The sequence below is a fragment of the Furipterus horrens genome, unplaced genomic scaffold, assembly GCF_987537825.1.
Source record: "Furipterus horrens unplaced genomic scaffold, mFurHor1.1.pri manual_scaffold_12, whole genome shotgun sequence".
Classification (NCBI taxonomy): domain Eukaryota; kingdom Metazoa; phylum Chordata; class Mammalia; order Chiroptera; family Furipteridae; genus Furipterus; species Furipterus horrens.
Window position 1 is genome coordinate 21,612,859 of NW_028327182.1, and position 20,466 is coordinate 21,633,324.

A 20,466-nucleotide genomic window follows, 5' to 3' on the forward strand; every position below is an offset into this window, starting at 1 on the left:
GTAATTGATGAGGCAAGTTGCCAGATGTCACAGCAAAAGAGACAAGATTGAAACCCCCATCTCTCTCACCCCAAACCTGCTGATAGGATGGTTAGGTTTACTGACAAAGGGTCACCAAATGGAAAATCCATTGAAAACAGCAATTTCCCAATATATAGTTCTGGCTTGGTTATTACAGAAAAGCGATGGAGCACCAAAGCATGTGTTCCTTTGTTTCTTCCAGGGGAGAAGCCGTACAAGTGCACCTGGGAAGGCTGCACCTGGAAGTTTGCTCGCTCAGATGAACTGACGAGGCATTACCGCAAACACACGGGAGTGAAGCCATTCAAGTGCGCGGACTGTGATCGCAGCTTTTCTCGGTCAGATCATTTGGCACTGCACCGCCGGAGGCATATGCTAGTGTGAGGAATGCGACCTGTCCAGCTGAGCGAAAGAGCTGGATCTCTTAGCGGCACCCAGTTCAGCAGGGCTGAATCCCCTCCACAGTGTTAACACAAAAGGGCATCACCATCCCACGATGTCTGAAACCAGAGCAGGAAACAGAAGGCACACTTCTCCTTTCGGTCTGCAGGTAACCCCCATCTCGACTCCACGGGAAACGTCTTCACGCTGGCCTGGGAGATCGGTGGCACAGATGCCGGAGAGACAGGCATTGTGTTCCGTGATGTGTACTCTGCCATCTAAAGATGTTTGTAGCTTGTACATTTTCTGAGCTGTCAGACATTTTGTTATTGATACTTTAAAGGTCATCTACCACAAATTGATGGCTAGAGCAAGACCTTGTAAATTGGGATGATTCTCCCATTGTCCCACCCCTTAACCCCTTTTTACAGAAATTTTAGTTCCCATCTGAGTAAGAGAGAACACACATCCAGTACGTTACCAGCAAGCAGCATGAACATAGAAAAGAAGAAGGTGTTGGAGAGGTTCCATTACCTGAAATAAAGGGGCACTCGGGTAGCCCTTTGCAATAGCGATGGCAGCAGCTAGATATCGCCCGCAACTTGTCATGATGCCATGCCCTGAAGAAAACCAACATTGAACCTTTCATTTGTTTGTTGTTGATTGTTTTTGTTTTGTTTTGATTCTGTTTTGTTCATCTGTTGGAGCAGAGGGGCAGCGACATTTCAGTTGGAGTCTAGTCCCAGTGCCCGCCCTGGCACGGACTGGCACAGAGCTGTTCTGTAGTTGAATAGGAAGAGCCTGTCTAAAAAACTACTGCCCCACTTCACATTGCAGTGTTCTGTCACCTAGGCATCATCTCTTCCTGCCCCTAGTATTTGATTACAAGGAATCGGGGGGGAAAAAAACTTTCTTAGACACACTGGCACCAAGGTAAGAAGAGGTGGGGCTGCCCAGGCAAAGTCAGTGAACATGAAAAATCAGACAAAGCAGAGATGGAAATAATGCGCCTCTTGAGGAGAAAAGCAATAATGAATAAAAGGACTTTCCTACAATAACTTCACTGAGGACTCACGTTACCAATTTTCATACTTACTAAAGGGATTGTAAGAAACACCCCAACATTGTAGATGTCTTGGTTACATTTACAGCACTGAGGTAATCTTTCTGCTGTTTGTTGTCCTGCTTGGTTGACTACCACAATTAAAGATTATGCTCCCCTTTGCTTGTCTGAAAACAGTTATTTGGGGACTAGAAAGGCCAGGGAGGCAGAGCAGGGAATTAACTCTTGGGTTAATGGGTCAGCCCTCTTTGGACCCAAGTCAGCGGAGAGGGAGTGCTCCCCGAGGAAAGCCTGACAACGGTGCTAGTTTCCTCACTTGGAGAGCCAAGGATCGCTGACTCTCCAGTAGGTTCTTCTATACAGATTTCATTTTCTAAACTGTATCAGGACCCAGTGGTTCTGCGTTGGCCTCTGCAGGGATGTTGAACCCATTCCTCCTATGCTGAGGGTGAGAGGGAATTACAGTCCCATCAACCCCCTAAAAATATGAGCCTTTTTGGCATTTAGCAAATTATACAGTAAATAAAGCAATACATCACTAACAAGCATTCTCTCAGAATAATTATCATATTATTTTCCCCACTAAAAGCTGTTTTTTCAGCTTCATGTGGCTAAGGGGCTTGATGAGGTTTTTAGTTATTGTTGTTAAGACTTTTTATAGCTTAGATATAAATGTTGCCAGCATATAGATAGACCTTTGCAGTATACTTTAATTACAAACACTCGCTTTGGGGAATCACATAAATTAACGTCACAATATTAGTAGCTCATTTTTAAATGTTTGAACATTCTGAAATAATTTCCAGTTGCAGAATTATTCTTTTTAGAATCATCTTCTAATTCAGATAATCTTATTCTGATGAAGCAAAAACTATAAACCTTGAAACAAAGACAATTTGTGTTAGACGGTGTTAAAAGAAAATTTTATATATATATATATATATTTAAGCAACAGCATAATGATTTTCAGGTCAAATTCTGTCTTCAGAAATATGTGCTCTACATTTTCTGCCAGGTCTGAAAAATTCATCAGGCAATTTTCCTCCAACAAGGGCTGCAATTCGATTGGTAAATAGCTTCTTTAGCTACACAATATACTACCCACCAAGCACTGGGATTTTTCACCAGCTGGAAAAATTTTTATCTGTACTGTATGTAACTCCTACTTCTCATTGCCTCTGACCATTTGGAATAGAAGAAAGTTTCTTGATGCACGCCAGCATCGGTTATTGGTCAGCGGCACAGAACAGAGGGTTGCACACAGCCCTGGAGCCCTCACTACTAGTCCCAGAACCCAGCTGGCAGGTAGTAGGTGAATCACTCAGGTGAAGTGTAGACTTGATCTAATTCTGTCTGTCTCCTAAGAAGGGCCAATCCCGTCCTGTGCTAAGAAATGTCTTGAGACTGTTCCGAGTAGAAATGGCTTTTAGAATTCATAGAACTGACAGGCAGTGGGAGCTTCCTGAGTGACAGCTTGATTTAAATTTAGCACAGAACTAGCTGAGCTGCTCCTCTCTAACAACATAGGAAAGATTCAGGAAAGTGAGTTTTTCTCCACATCCTCTGGAAGTGGGAACCAGCTGAGACCGTAAGTTAACTGATACAACCTGTCAGTGTTACCACAGTTCCCCCTTTGACTTGTCTGTACTTCTAAGGAGGGATCCAAGCACAAGGAGTGGCTGAGATTTGCTGACCTAGCCCCAGGACTGAAACTTATTTAAAGGGGCTCACCTTGGGACATAGCGAATGCTCTTTGTTGAGTTTTCTATAAATGTTTTCCCATGGAAAGTTAAGTAGTTTGGGAGAGAAAGAATTGGAATTTTAAGTGGGACTATCTTTAGGCATAGAAAAGCCTCCTCTAGTTCGTCTTATGTCCATTGTAGCCTCTTCTTAAAAAGCACAGAAGATGGTGAACAACAGAAAAGAAACAGAATCCAAAGGGCTCGTCAGTTTTTCCCTAACGAGAAGCATTCTTCAGTTTTAAATTTGAAGCTGTTCGGTCACATTGTGGCGGGACATGTGTGCCTGTTTGGGAGCTGACACAGGAGGCCGTGATGGCTTGAGAAGCTACAGTAGGTCTGTCCCTTTGCATTGTGGAGATTTGAGTTCGAGAGGGTTAATATTATTTGAAAAGTTATAAGGTTCAGGCTTTGAGGTTTAAATAGATTCCCTCTTCATGTTCTGATCTTGAGTTGGTAGAAAAAAGATTCACACTTGCCCATCCTCCTCCAGCTCCATCCTGTCAGCTGTGTGTGGATTCTCAGAAGCCTGCTTATAACTTGTCTTACGTGCTGTTAGGACATTTAGACTGAAATTCCTAATGGCTTTACGGTAAAGATCCTACTACTGCCTGGCATTACTTCTGCAAAACGCTATAGGACATTTATTTTCAAAAAAAACAGTTGAATAACAGTAATATAAACCACATTGTGGGGGGGGGGAGCACTTTTTTTTCACTTTAAAGTTTAAGTGCAAAATAGGAAGAGGATTGTCGGGGGAGAAAGTCTTACAAAAAGCTACAGTGTTTACAATGCCAGTTCTAGGTTAGAAAGGCCATTCTCGTCATGGTTGACATTTTGAATAGCTCATACAAAGCTTGTGGTCATTTTTATACAACTTTTTTTAACTTCAAATTGCCATTTGTGTTTCAACCTGAGTGTGATTCTGCACGTTGAAATCAGTTCATTAGAATGGTGACATGTATATGGATAAAGATGCAGTATTCCTTATTCTGTACTTTATTTATTATACTTACCAAAGCTGCAGTTGAATAAATCTGGTGAGGTGAGGCCTTCAAATGTATTAATACGCCTTTGTTATATGGTTATGTCTGCTTAGAAATGTAGCCATAATGTTGTTATAAAGGTGTCTTAACATTTATAGTAAGGACTGACAAAACTTAGCAGTGTTAAGAATACCAGCATCCATGATACACTGAGTGTTAGCCTTCATACAAGGGGCTGAACGTGAGGTAACTTACGAACCATAACAGGTCCAGGAAGCCTTAATACTCATAGTCCATAAGCCAGTCTCGGATTTTGCTCTCTACTAATGCCTGTAGATTTAGGAAGTGAATGCATTCTATAACTTCATTGACCAAATCTCTTCCTTCAGTTTTTCTGAGGTAGTGCATCTCATTAAAAAAAATCTTTCACCTTGAGTTGGTTTCGTTGCAAAACAAGGTTTGGCAAGTTGTGTCTTCCTATGACATTTCTACTTATCCCCACACTGCTGTCCACTTACCTGCACAGTCGCCACCAATACATGCACAGCCGTCTACATAGCTGTATACGCAGCAGCCAGCGGGGTCATAAATATCAACAAAATTTTTTTTTTAAAAGAATGAATTTGTGATAATCCATGCTGTCTACAAATGTAAGCTATTTACCCGATTAGGGAATCGGCTTATAATGCTATATATGACTTTGCCTGCATTTTATAGTTAAGAAGTGTACATAAAATTTTTAAATGCTATATTTTCACAGGTTCATTATAGAAGTAATGTCTGTTTAGCAACCCATGTCCATTGGTACTTTAAATATGCTAACTACTGTGCAATTGCAATAGAAATTCAGATTTTCATAAGAAAATGAAATCGAGGATACTGCATCTTTAAAAAAATAGAGTGAAGCTATTTTACTGTATTCGTAACATATGTGATAATGGAAAAAGTATTTTCAAACTCACAAATTTTACAGAGGTTGTAAATAGTTTGATGAAGTATGTTGGGGAAAAGAGCTTCTAGTTTTCATCACAATAAAAAAAGAAAACTTGTTCAGATATGCCTTGTATATCTTCCACACAATTAGCGATATTGCCATGGTAACTCTGTTCCACTTCCTCACAGCACATTTCTCCTGCTCTGACAAAATGGAGTGGCCGCTTGTCTCAATTTAGCCAGGATGGTTGAAAACACAATGAAGTTGCTTTCAGTTGCAAACAGCAGATTCCAAACCCAAAAATGTCTTTACCTGAAAAGGGGGGAAGCAGCTTCACAGGATTTTACTTGTGCTCAAGAGAAGCATCTAACAAATGTTCTCTCTTCTCAGTTACCTTCCTCCTCAACCGAGTAGGTACTGATCAAAAAAAAAAAACAAAAACAAAAACTATACAGTGTTTGTTCTTGTTTAATTCCAGAGGGAATACTTTCAGGAGTAGCTACATGTTGACAAGATTAAGTGTTACGGATAGGGCCACATGTTTAAAGGAATCTATACTGGCAATAGTAATAAGCTAATGCCCGTTTTCAGAAATGAATTAAAAGCTGAAAGTGCCTGTCGATAAACATTATGACCAATGAGATATTCCTATACTTTTACACAGCAATAATTCTTCTTCAGACTGGGTTTTTCCTCTACATTTGGGAAACATGCATATATGCACATAGTAAATTGGATCTCTTCACACACCCACAAAATACTCGCGTCTTTTTAAATATGCCCAATCTTGTTTACATGAGCATTTCTTAATTTAATTTTACAGAATGTAAGAATTCAAATCTGATTATTAAAGTTATCTTCAACATACACTATGGCATATGGCAGTTATAATTTTGAGATAAAAACTTCACTGTGATTTGCCCCAAACGTAGGAAGCACTGAGTGAGCCTCAAAAAGTTTTGCTTAGTTAACAAAAGCCAATTTAGTTAGAGTAAAGCATTGGAGATATTGGTTTGTCTTACTTTATTTTATCCACTAATATCAAATGCATAAATCCATCTTTATTTCCTATTTCCCTGATATTTTTTGTTATCATCCAGGAACCGTTTTGGAATGAATATTGACATAATCATTTATCCCTAAAAAGTCTATTGGGGTATAACTGACATTTAGTAAGCCTAGCCTTTAACCAAGGTTTGCAGTTAGTCCTGGAAATTTCCAGATTTACGTTTAGAACTTGACAACTTTTTCCTATAATTATTTACTGCTAAAAGTGGAGCCATGAATAGAAATATACGAGATTATATGGATAGACAAGAGCCCTGGCAATTCTCCAGCCCTGCCATCTCAGCATAAATCCACCCAAACAAGCTATTGAGGGCTCTCAGTAAAATTATACTCTTTCAGAGCCAAACATTTGGTAAGAGCAATTTAAAAAGTATAATGGTAATTAAACACTCAGGCTTTAGACAGTGGAGGCGACCAGGATGGACAGTGTTCTCCAGAACCAGACCACAGGCCTAGAAAACCATCTACTGTTTCCTCCAGGTTTCAGAAAGAAGGAAAAGGAGAAGGAAATGAGCCAGGACAGGGTGTAAAATAACCGATTAAGTGTCAGGAAAGCTGCTGCATTCCTTAACCTTACTAAAGTCAAGTCTCCTGACTGGGTTGCTTTCTGGAAGTTGTCTGAAAGTACGAAAGGAACTTGAAAGGTCAAAAATTCAGTAAGCCATTAAATAATGGCTATGTAGCAAACACTATGTGCCAAGCACTGTACTAGGTAAGTTTTAGACACATTACCTGTCATGTGACAACAGTTCTTCATTTTAGGGATGAGAGACCTAGGCACAGAGAGTGGCTGAGTTGTCCTCAGCCACAGAAATAGTGAATGACAAAGTGGGGATGTGAAGCTACCTGCCTCTGCCTCTGAAGCCTATATTCGTCCCACCACCCCACACTGCACATGTATCCCCAGCAGCCAGCTTTCCATGTCTAACTCTTTGGTAGTCTTTATTATGGATATGTAGTTATCATATTTTCCCAGTAAGATACAGGAACATGATATAGCACATAATTGGACAGTGGTACAGAATATTTGAGATTTGTCTTCTCCTGGAAAGTCACACATGAAGGGTCACTATAAGGGACTTGGAATAAACAGATGTCTCCCTGAATTTATCACTGTTCTCATATTACTGTCCTCCAAAATATTTGGCCTGAAGATCCAAATCATCAAAATTCTTCCCTAGTTTGTAGCATTTTAGCTGGAGTGGGTTTTTACGATTCTACGTATTTCTTCTGGTGTACTAGAAGCTTTTCCAGCTATACAGCCCTGCTAGAATCTGCTTAAGGTACATTGGAAACTTATTCCCACGGAGCTGGTTGTTAGTAACAGAGCCCATTCTTGGCAGTTGTTAATGGGGTGGCAGTCACAGACATTCAGGGATGAGCAAAGAGAGGTAACAAATCATTCCTCTTCAGATTTCCCACCTAACAGCACCACCTTGGAATGTTCTAAATAATCGTATAAATAATTTGTTCGTAATATTGTTAGTTTAACTGAATTTTTGTGAGAAGCTGTCCAACATTAGAGAAATGCAATCCCCTTCTCCTTTTCTGTGTAGAACAAGGTCTTTTGACAGTATTGATTCATAGAAGTACTAATGGACTTAGAAAACATTAAGAGAATGTCATTTCTTACGGTGTTTCTTTTTCTGAAAATGAGCCTCCTGAATTACTATCTTTCTCCCTGTTGCTTGGCTGAGGGAAGAGATAAAGCCTGCATAAACAAATTCCCTTCTGCGTACAACCCACTTCGAAAAGGGGCTCTCTTCTCAGTTAATTGGGTTTCACAAGCAGTAATTTCTCAACAATGAAACCACAACTTTAAGTGAGATGAAAAGAGATGAATAGTGGAAATAGTCACATTGGTACCTTTTTCAACCTAGACTTCATCTCTAGAAATTTGAAATGTTTGAGACAAGAACCACTGACTCTGTATGAATTATTGTATCTTGGTTTTTCCAAAGCAGATTTCACAAGAGTCCTACAGAGGTTGGTTTTTTTGTTGAGAAATGAGGGTGACAAAAGAGTGGTATTTGGGTCAAATTCTAGTAGAAGTGCCCAAGTAATCTCAAAGTAAGATATTTTAAGGACCTACCAACATCTTTCCTTTCTGCTAATTTCATGCTCCAAAGATACAGCATTAACACATTATATAGAAAATGCTTTTGCCCGACTTGTGCTTTTAGTTTTCCCATAGCAGGATTTTATAATTACATCCAGACTAGAGTTATATTTTGTTCCTCAAACTTTATTACATTGGGTGGGTATTGTTGAACTGGGGCACTGGTGCCTACATTCAAGGCTCTTTCCTATCAACTTGTCTGTCCACAATTTGTTGTGTTTAAAATTCATTTTTAAAAGTCACCACCACCACCACCACCTCCATGGAGTGCTGGCTGTATTGTTTTGTTCATGTCTGTGGGACACATTGCATCACATGGCAAACCAACTCTGTGGAAGTGAGATAACTACTTACAAAACCAGCTTGAAAATATTGTCTTACGTATTATGTCATCTGGCATCATAATGCAATTATGTGCATCATAACATGTTCATTTATTTAAAAAGAGAAACCAGCAAATCATGTTTGTCCATAGCAGAATGTACTCAGAACTTTCTGTGTTGTGAAACGATGAGAACAGACCACCTTTAAGATACACACCTGCCACTTAAAATGACTTAGTTATAATTAGTAGTAGTCTAGACGTTGCTTTTGGTGTGTGTATGGGGGAGGGGTGCGGGGTTCAATTCAAATGTCATATTCTTTTGAAAAAATCAGTCACATTTGAAAAAAAAAATGTGGGAATAAAGAAAAACATCATTTTTGGCCAAATCAAACAGGCATCTTTTTCCTTTTCCTTAACACTTAGCTCATTATACATGGTGATTGGATTACAAGATCTATCTGTGTAAAAATACAAAAACATCCTTTAGGTTACAAAACAGTTATCCTAGGCTCGAAGCCTCTGAACAGCAAATTGAATAGATGTGCTCCGTCTAATTCACTTGGCGGATGTAATTTTACAAAAGACTCTTGGGTCTCTGACCCCAGAGAGTTAAGAGTGCCCAGAGGAGATCCTACACAATAAGGATAAAAACCCCCAATGATGCTGGCAAGCAAATGTGTTCGTTTCTTAGACCTTCATTTGGTTTTCTGTTCAGAGTTTAATTACAAATGAATTTATTTCTCCAGCTTATCTAAAGATCTAATTTCCCAATAGTTTCCTCTGCATTTATATACTCTGTAGTGTTTAGGCAAATCCTGTTATAAGTTTATTAATATTATGTAAGTGTTGTTCTTGTATTTATGTATAGTGTATGTATTGTAAATATACTCAGAGCTTTTTTCCTTTTTACTGTAAAATGGTGATTTTTTTTTTTTTTTTTTTTTTTTTTGGCCCTACAATATTGTAAAGGGAGACCCTCCTAATGAGATTCTCTCAGAGGATGATTATTCCAGTCTATTCTCAGAGATTTAAATGAACAAGTGTTATCGTTTTTAATGGTGTCTCAGACATATTCTGTTGGTGCATTGCTTTTCTGTATTCAACTTTCCTATGAATTGAGCTGTGAACTGAATAGAGTTTAAACCTTTAACTGTATGCATTTGTATAATTATCTGAATGAAGGCATGAAGGTTAAATAAAGCATTTTGTATGGAACAAAACTCCCTAATTATTACTAAGGCTGACTCAGACACTTTGGAAATCATAGTTATTAACCATTCTAATTAAACCTTTGTTATGAAAAGTTTTACTATTTCTGTGTAGTAATTTAAAACACAGAACTAGACTCTATATTTAAAAGCGAACTGGGTTTTTATTTCATAACAGCCAGCACCCAAAGAGGGATTCCTGACTTAATGTTTTAATGAATGTAAAACTAAAAAGAGGTGCAGAAATATGAAGTGATATAAAAAATACATTTTTCATGGACTAAAACTGAATCTCCAGGAATTATAATTTTTTTTCAGATGTTGTGTGTCATTTAAATGTAGAATGATCCATCAAGCACATGCCAAGGCTAGGTGATTTCTAAATTTTAAAGAAAACTGGATTGTAGGGTCTTTTGAAAATAAAACCATTAATGAGATAGAATTTTAAATAGTTGTTAAAATAAGCACTTGAAACATCTATTTAAGTATCTTCCTATATATTGTCCTTGAACTTAAGATCTGCTAGAAAAATTCATTTTAACAAAGGGCATGATTGTAAATACTAACAATTCTAGACAATGGTGATACATGATAGAAAATAATTAAAATAATGTTTGAGTGCTTCCTGGATTTCAGGAAGCGTTCTAAGCATTATATTTGTCCCATTTTTCATTACAAAAATCTTGAGTTATGTTACAGATAAAAACATGAGGCACTGAGTTGAGGAAACTTTCCTAGTCAGTCTGGTTCAAGTATTGGTGTCCTTAACCACTAAAAGGCTATGGGTTAAGTGTTGGAAAAAGGACGGAGGTGGGGAGCAGGGGTCAAGGTGAAAGACAGAGTTAATAGCAACAAGTATCATACAAATTTTCAACAAATACCATTGACTATGTATGTACAAGTCGTCGGCAGCCGTCCGTCTCGAGAGACGATGGTGTAGCTTCTTAAGAGTCTATCTGCACCGCCGAGAATGGCTGTGCAGTCCGACTCGGGAGTGACACGGTATCTGTCTCCTCCCGTGTTGAATCGACATCTTGCGATGACGCTGGAGTGTCCTCTCCAGTGAAGCTGAAGCTACAGAGCCTGGGCAGGGTGATATGGAGGGTCTGCTGTTGCCCATGCAGCAGACCCCCCCTCTCTTCGCAGCTGAAGGGTCCAAGGGAAAGACGGAGTCAATACAGCTTGGCTTCAGGTGCGCCGCAGGAGTTGCCGGTGTTGACTACAACGTCAAACCGCCTTAGGGACTCCGGCTCTGGATTTTCTGTCGGGGTTTACTCCCTTAGCCTTTCCCCTGAAGAGGTATGCCGCAAGGCAGCGGAGGTTTTTTGGAGTCAGAGTTTTCCTTCTCTGATGTGTCCTGACTGGAAGATCGAACCAGCGACACTTAGCTCGCAGGCTGACGCTCAATCCACTGAGCCAAACCAGTCAGGGTGATATGTACAAGTAAACATAAATAAACCAATCAAAATACTATCCTTCGTTTCATACTCAGCAAACTATTGTGTATTTAATAAAATACACATAAAAGTCAGAGACAAATTAATTTTGGCTCACTTTTTCACTGGTCAAATCCATTTTCAAATGAACGTTGAGTCCTGTGAACTCACTCTGTTCCACTCTGAGACGCTGTGTGGACAGAGCCACGGGGACAGCACATGGTGCTCCATTCCCATCAAAGCACACTACTTCCACACCAGTCGGGAGGATCAGTGCACCGCAGCTTTAGCTTCCCAAATCCTGCAGCTTTGAGCTCTGGGAACAGGAGGGCCCTGAGGACTGATTTCTCTCTGCTAGCAAGAGCTTCCCTTTATGGCTCACACAGTGCCAACTGGCCAAAAGAAACCATTCACTAAAAGATTATAAGATGGTTTGAAAATTAAGGCAATAAACCATCAGTGCATTTTTACTAAATTATTTGTGAAGACTTTAGTTACACCTTTTTAGAATATTACATGAAGGTAGAGGCCAATAAATTATTAAAGTCTCCTGTTCTACACCCTGGTGAAGCATGGTAGTAACTTATATGGCCGAACCTAATTCACTCATTTACTGCATTTGGATATGACTTTGTAACAAAATGGTAAAGTGGACATTAGATTTATGTCTTTGGCCCAATTTTCTGAGAGTTCTCTTTAGGCCATGCAGGCGGCCAAACCAGCTCTCCAGCTTTGTTTGTTTGTTTGTTTGTTTGCTTGTTTGTTTTTTTAATTCACCACAAGAGGTTTGGTCGCAAGGACAGACTAATGAGACAATCTCGTGGGATACATTACAACACTGTTTTACTGTCAGGTAAATATTTGCCAATATTTCTTCTACCAGTTGATTCCTGGATACTTCAACAATAGGTGGAGTTATATGGGTGCTAGATAGTTCTGTAACTTCCTCAATCCTTACCTTTCCTCTGGACATTTTGCCAGAGCTATGATTTCTAATCTAACCATTGATGGCTTCATTGTTTCTTATTCTTTCCAATTTAATAACAACAAAACAACAGCATGAAATAGTTAAAAGCACAGAAACAGCAATATGTTAAAGATTAGAATACCTTGGGGCTTTATCAAACAGAAAAAAATATTTCAGTATTAGAACAAAATTATACTCCCTAAAAAATTATTTTAATCCCAAATGGACACTGATGATTTTCATACCATATAGTGCATTGTCTTCCCACCAAAGTTGCATGGTTTTCTTCAACACAATGAGTTCCTTGTGCTTTGTCTGAGCACTGTCTGGATTTAATATATTTCTCTCCCAGCAGTATAATAAGTATAATTTACATCACTTCCTGTTTAGTCTAAATTCACCAATGAATGCCTACACAGCCCATTCACTTGAGTGATTGTCTATTTCTAAAATAAATTACATTTTCTTTGTATAGAAAACTTTTACATAATCTTTTTCTTTTATAGTTTCAATGTGGTGTGTGTGTGTGTGTGTGTGTGTATGAAGCACAGTCTTATGAGACCATGATGACATCAGCAGGTATGCTAAAAACAAGTTCACTCAGAAATATCCAGAATCGCTTAAATATATGCATGGCCATCACAATGCCCCCTTTTCTCTTAGTATAGCTACTGTTTACACACAATATTGCCATCCAATACTTTGGAGAGGATTGCAAGGTACTGTAAGTCTATATAATGAGTTATTCTGATGTCTGGCTTCCTGAGAGCTTTTAGACTGTCCAACGATTCAGATCAGTTCCAGCATCTCAAGAGTAGACTTGCTGCCACCCCAGACTCCACTGAACTCTTAAACTTCACCACAGACCAGGTATGGGGTAGATGTGGTTTCTAGCACCTCTAAATCTTACATTAGTGTGGCCAGTACATTCCGTTGCTGACCTCCTCTGATGTGGAAGGAATTCTGCCAGAAGGCTGCCTTTGGACTTGAATGGCAACCCTTCCCCGAGTCTCTAGTGTTCCAGCCCACTCCATTAGATGTTGGATTCATCAACCCTTTTTAGTCATGTGAGTCAATTTCTTAAATTCTCTTTCTCTCTCTCTCCCCTACTCTGTCTCTCTCTATATTCACACACACATACATATACTTATATTCTATGTTCTTAAAGAAAGCATAATAAAATAACAATTAAAATTTATTCACATGTCAAAATTAATATCAATAGATGGCTTATCAAGTTGTATTCCGCAATCTTTCACTAGAACTTCCCTATATGTATATTTATGGTAAGTATGAAGTTCCTTTTTTCAAAAATTAGTAGATAAGCTTTTATAAACATATTGAAGTACTTTATGGGGAGAGAGTATTGTAAAAAGTTCAGAAGTTATTAAATTACAAAGTGCCAATGTACCTGAAAGCTTCTGCTCAGACTCTCTGCCAGTCCCCACACTCACTTCAGTCCACAAAGTCTTATGACAATCTTAAAATTTCTGTGACTTTAACACTTTTTCATCTTTCCAAAGAAAATCTTTAGTACACTTCACATTTGGAAAGCCCTAAACTGATAGCATAACTCATATGTGAGCCTCTATTTAAGAATAGCTTTCATTTGATTATTTGACTATTGGTTAGGTTTCAAAAACATATTACATGATAAGAATTTTGAAACTCAGAATGACAGGTGGTATACAAAATTTACTGAAATCAGAAAATAAATGTCTAATCACTATGTTGGATACCTGAAACTAATATGATATTGTCTGTCAACTATAACTTTTAAATAAATTTTTTTAAATCTGAACAAAAAAATCAAAAGAAAAAGAATAAACTGTCTTTTCTTCAAGTAAAAAGATAATATGTTGACTATAGCTCTTGCTGAATAGGTAAAACTGGAGATTAAAATCTTACTTTCTAGTTCAAAATGTTGTTTTCCCTCAAGTCATAGTATTCACATGGCTTAGTAGCTTGCCTCTGTGACAGCAGGGACCTTAGGAGCCAGAAAGCATGAGCTTATGCCACACTTCCTCATAGCCAGGCAAGTAGAGACAGGCCACCTCCTCGCACTGTAAATTGATGTTCTCTTTCTTCTTTCAATATTAATGTATTTTATTCCAACATTGTCATTTCCGGTCTTTTATGAAAGATTCTGCAATATTAGACTCATTCAGCCCAGATGGGGCCTAAAATTGTTTGCATTTCCTTTTTAAAAAATGTATCATCTACCCAGATGTGGCTGTGCTTATTCACAAAACACCAAAACAGTCGTCACTTTGTTGTGATGTGTAATTTTATTTATCCACCAGTGTGCTAAATGTATCAAATGAAGTATTTATTTAGATTTGGGAGGGAGGGGGCAAACTGCTAATCGTTGCCTAACTATTTTCCACCATAACTAGCTATATACTTCATCTGTGTCATGCCTTTATTGGGGAACTGTGGTTTGTGAAATGCTTGTCACCCATGCGAGGGGCGAGGATAGTATGTTCTGTGGATCTGTAACTGCTGAGAAGAGTGCCTTTCTATTAAAACCTTTAGAACACGGAAAATGACAAAGGCTACCTTTTGACTTTTTTCACTGTTTAATCTCTTGGCATTCTGTGTTTATAAAGACTATCACTGGACAGAGAGCAGTAATAAAGTGCAGCAGTAGATAAAAGCACAAATAGTGAAACCAAGGTATTTGTAAAGCTCTATAAATCTGTTAACAAGAAGTTGCAATTTAATCTTTACATACAGCAGAGTCTCAAGGTTAACTGCTCCATAAAGCTCCATGTAGGCACTGGCATTTGACAAAGCCTCTTCACTTCCTTATCAACTAAAGGACTGTCCCATCATAGTTCTTACAGTCTTGTTTCTTTTGAATGTATTATCAGTGAGTGAGTCCTGTACCTTAGATTTAAGGAAACACCCATAGGTCTGTTGGCATCAGTTCACAGGTATGACATGTTTGATGTTTGTAAAGAAGATTGAACCCTGGTTGGGTAGCTCAGTTGCTTAGTGAGTTGTCCCAGTACACCAAGGTTGTGGGTTCCATTTCTGGTTGGGGCACATACAGGAAGCAACCAATGAATGCATAAATAAGTTGAACAATAAATCGTCCCTCTCTCTCTCTCCACCGCCACCCCCCGCCCCCCGCTCTCGCACTCACTCTTGCTCTCTTCCTTCTCTCTCTCTCAAATCAATAAATAAAATTTTTTTAAAAGATTGAAATTGGCCTCAGTCAGTTGTTGATAATAGGTGAAATGTGCCATTTTTTGTTCCATGATCAAGAGAGGGAAATGACTTTCAATCACACTTAGAAATAGATTCTTTTCCACTTGTGTCAAAGGAGCTAGATTTTTAAAAATGGTTGTAACTGTGTTTTGAGGACAGAGGTTAAGAAAGAAACTTATAATAAAAATATAGTGGTACAGCTACAGCCTAAGTCTTTGTTACAGAAGGATGAAGATACTGGAAATGTTAACACAGTGTAAAGAGCATTCACTTTAAGGCCAGGTGGCACTGGTTGTAGATATTGGTTATTAGTTTCCCAGCAGAGTGATGCCTGCAAGTTCCCCACGTGAGGAGATTCTTCTCAACACTGGGGGTAGTAACACCACCTCCCAGGATGTCATGAGGTGTACATGGGAGAACACAGATGAAGTACATGGGGCAGAGCCTGTTCCAAACTCAGCCTTCAGGAAGGGCTGCTCACGTTCACAGAAGGGAATGAATTTCCCCTCTCCCGCTGAAGAGTAAAGAGAAAGTTCAGAAGCCTCAACTCCTGCCACTCTCCACCCCTCAGTGTTTCCTTTCCCCAAGGGAGCAGGACTCACTCGTCTCTTTTGTGGCCTTGGTGAAAGAGCCAGCACACAGCACGGTGGCTCAGTCCCTCTACTTCTCTCAGAACATCCTGTCCTTAGGACTCCCTGGCTCTCAATCAGATCCAAAGCAAAGGTCCTTTCATCACTATCACTGCCTTACATCAGCTTGTGGTCCATTGATCTCTGATCTCCCTGTCAGAGTAAAGGCAAGATTTCACTTTGGGAATGTGGGCTTTACATGCTGGGACAAAGGACATTACAGCTATTTAAGTATGAGACAATACCTGCCTTAAGCATACACAGATGCGCAGCTACTTTATTTTTGGGTCAGCTAAAAACACCCCTTCTAAGCCCACCTCCCTCCAAAATATGTTCCTTATTTGTTCATGGGTGTTTGAAATTACATATGAGACAGTGCTTACTTGTGTAAGGCTTCTTATAACTCAATAAGCCTGGATGGGCACAATCGGTAGCCTTATCAACAGTCACACCTTCAAATGAACGATTTAATATGAATCTATCAATGTAAAGAGAAGAGCAGCCTTGGATCAGAGGATGCAGCCGCTGCCCTCCTGTGCTTGTGCTGCTTTTGTGGTGGTTGGGAGTTATAGAAGTGGCCGGGGCTTAAGGCAGAAGTGTGCAAGGGTTCATGGAAGAGAAGAGCGCTGGAAAATTACTTAGTTTATCGTTTTGCTCAGGGAAATTCTCCCTAAGTGGTAAAGGGCATGTTACTGAACTGCCGACTCCCCGTTGAGTAGGAGGAATGGTCAAATTACACATTCACCCACCAGGGACCACACAATCAACTATCCAGGTGGATTATTCCATCTAACACCCAAATGGGAAGGTGTTCAGAAAATACGTCTCCCACACATTGCTTTATTGAAGGTATATCTCTTACTTGAGTGTCCTGGGAAAATAAAAATTGAGTAGTTTGCTATTCAACTGCAAACTGCTATCAAATGTCAATTTTTTAAAAAAGAGAAAATACGAAGAAGACTAGAAATGAAAAACTAGGTTGGGAGAATTGTAGAGTACTTGGGTTTTTCTGTAAATGTCTGTCTTCTTCTCTAGGAGACCTATTGTCCCTCTGGGGTGGGGTTGAGAATTCGTCAAGGTAACAGAGGATAAATAACTTTACAAAAAGTTTGCTAATGCTTCGATGGGAATAGTTACATTAGAAATGTTGCATTGCTAAACAGATTCAGATTATAGGTTTCATCTATATAACTTAGGTACGTATATATTTATTCTTATATGTAAGTGCATATTTATGTATTTACAAATATATTAACTCAGAATATTTTTAGCTTCCTAAACCACTCTGTTTCTGTCATTTAGGGGACAGTTTTTTTCTATCCTTGAACAGGATGTTTGGTATGATAATATTAATGAGCTGAAATTCAATGTGATGAATTTTTATGCTGCAGAAATTTCATAGAAAATCATCATTTTTTTTCAGGTATGTAAACACACAGTTATTCAACATACAAAATCCAGTATCTCCAAATGCTTCTTCTCTGTATTAAACAAACCCCTAAACCATAACTAAAGGCAAGTTGTCTCTATTTTTTGGCCAATTTCCTCAAGGACAATCTTGTTTCCTTCAACTTCATATCCTCTCCAAACACCTTACCTAAAACCTTGAGCACACAATGCACTTGCAAACAACAGTTAACATTTATTGGGCATTTGACATATTCCAAACACTGTGCATAGGGCTTTGCATGATTGTTATTTTTATCCGCTCAACTATCTTAGTACTAACATTACTCCATTGTACAGATCAGGTAACTGATGTTCTATTCAAGTTTAAAGTTGAACTCCAAGTTAAAGTTTAACAAATTTGTCAAAGGTCACATGACTAGTAGAGCTAGAACTAAGCGCATGTTTTAACCACTAGATGCTAATGAACACATCTGTAACAGGTGTTAAGTTGTGCCATAGATAAAGAAAAGACACACATACCCACAATCGTTCTTTCTGAAGAAACAAGAAAAGTTCATATTGTAGAGAAAAACTCAGGGTTGGCCTAGGCTGATAAACCCAGGCTCGGTGACCAACCCCATGGTTTACTGACTGTGTGAGTTGTATGCAAATAAATCAGACTTGCTGGTTCTCAGGTTTCTATCTGTAAAATGGGGATGACGCATAATAACGACTTCATAGGATGATAGATGGTTTAAATCAAATATGATCTCTGAAGTGTAAAGTTCTGCTTGTTTTCCTCTTACCATACTCCCTTGTAACCACTCCACCCCCACAAAGGTATCTTTCCGTGGCCATGAAAGCTACTGAAGGCCTAGGGCACCATTTGAGGGAATGGTTTTTGTTGTTGTTGCTGCTGCTGCTGCCGACTTGATGAAAACATCTGACCTTTTATTTGCAGTGTGAGAAGCCATTTCTTGTTTCAAGACAATGGATGTTTAAGCAAATATTGAAGTAAGTTCGTACACGTTTGGCGAAACTCGCCATCTCTCTCCTGTTGTAGCTTGGTTCCTGATTTTTACCAATGACCTTTTATTCAACGTAAGAGTGAATAAGCCCTGGACTTTCCCAGCTTAAAAACACACATAAACCTGGAAGCAGCCACCACAAAATATCACTGTGTAAACATGATAAAATGCAGAAGTAGATCATTTACATTCAATGAGTAACAAGGTATTTGGAGGACTTAGCTGTCCTTGACCAGCCCGATTCTGTTCATACACCTTATGCTTTCACTTTATTGATGCCTATAAAATAAACACTTCTTGTCTTAATGTGCCTTGATTCAGTGTTCAGCACACAAAGGACTATATTTTATGGCTGTGAGCCACAACTCAACAACCAGAGAAATTATATGATTCCTTTCTTCTCACATAGCTCGGTGTCTGCTGTGAAGGTCTGCACCCCTGGTACTTTCAATGAGAATCAATCACTTGTTGCGTGATCCACAAATCAGCCCCCGCCCCCCGCCATCTTTCTGTTCCTTCTAGCCACCTTTTGAAAGTTTTCATTACTTTGTAATGTAGCTATTTTTCTAGAGAAAGAATGAAAACTATTTTCTGTAAGAGCATACTTGTGAAGGCAGCAGGGAAGGAAGAGGTGTGGAGACCGTTTCTTTCTGCTTTTGCCCCTGGATAAGCAGGAGTTAAATATAAAACATGAGGAGTCTCGGGAGATCAAGCTAATATTTTAAAAATACTTTGATCGGCAAAGATGGCACCAAGTTCTACCCACGAGTCTAAATGGAATTTAGAAATATTCTATTAGCTCTTCACTTCCATACATGGAGAAGTTATTATGTACTCGCTTAGTGCCCAAAAAATACTCTCATGTAAGTGTTTTTCATATCCCTGTGAGGCAAACATTATTACACTGATCTTAAGGGAAGGACTCTGAGTTTCAAAGAAGTCAAGCAGCTGCCGAGAGGCACACCATGAGTACGTGGCAAGACTGGAATTGTTATAGTAGAATGAACACCCAGAGGGGAAACAAAGGCAAGGGCTTCACCATTGCGATCTAACAAAGAATCCAGGAGGCTGAAAGCAAAGGAAGACATGTCTCCCCATTGACCCAGAAATCCTGAGCCTGGTCTGATAAGGCTGCCAGGCATTCCAAAGAACACAAGTAAATGATGATAGCGCAGGAGGCGGGGGGCCCTTGAAAGTCTGTGTGTATCATCACCACTAGCTGGAAAAAGGAAAACCTTGAGACTGTGTATTCATCCCAAGGCCTGGAAGGGGGAAAGGGAGGGGTCTACCGTGCTCAAAGAAAAAACCCATAAAATGGCTTTGGTTAACAGCCTGGCCCCTGTCACGTATGCAAAATGAATAAATAGACTGGAGCAAGACAAGGATTTGGGCTAACAGACTCCACATATACCTACATTTGGGTAGTCACGTCTCCCTGGGAAAGCTGGCACCATTGTTACCCACCAATCAATATGTAACTCCTTCACCCCCATCCTGCCAACTATATAAGTCCCCAGAACAAAGAACTCACTCTCTTCTCTCTTGGCCCTTTTGCCACACAGGGGACCCCTGGCCTCCTGGGAGGGAGCTTCTGGCCACCTGGACTCTAGCCACATGGGTGCTGGTCACCCGGCTTTTGCCACCCTTGCTTTTGCCCTTCCACTCACTAATAAACTTTGCATACATGTTACTAGGCTTGTTGATCTGTTAATTCTTTATTGCATCAGCAAGAAGAACCAGGATTTCTCTGGTAACATTATTGCCTGCCCTCCAATTCCAGCTCTTAATCAGATCAGTACTATATAGTCATCATGGTAATCCAGTCTTAGTCAGAATCCACATCCCAGCCCCACTGAAAAGTAGCTCAATTTACACAATGCACAGTTCTCACATAGCAGTAAATTGATCATGTTAACCAAGTTTCCCTAGTTTTGTTTTCCCTTAATTTCCTACGTCTTTG

At 39.3% G+C, this 20,466-nt stretch overlaps 1 protein-coding gene across 3 annotated transcripts in view; it reads left to right on the forward strand.

The window, feature by feature from the left end:
* Positions 1-1,295, forward strand: part of KLF12 (KLF transcription factor 12) — a 411,687-nt gene extending 410,392 nt beyond the window's left edge. For all 3 annotated transcript variants that reach the window (XM_090258533.1, XM_090258532.1, XM_090258535.1), the window contains one exon: positions 224-1,295. In XM_090258533.1, coding sequence (XP_090114659.1) covers positions 224-405 — 182 coding nt within the window. In that variant the 3' untranslated portion in view covers positions 406-1,295. The remainder of the gene's footprint in view (positions 1-223) is intronic.
* Positions 1,296-20,466: the final 19,171 nt, after the last annotated feature.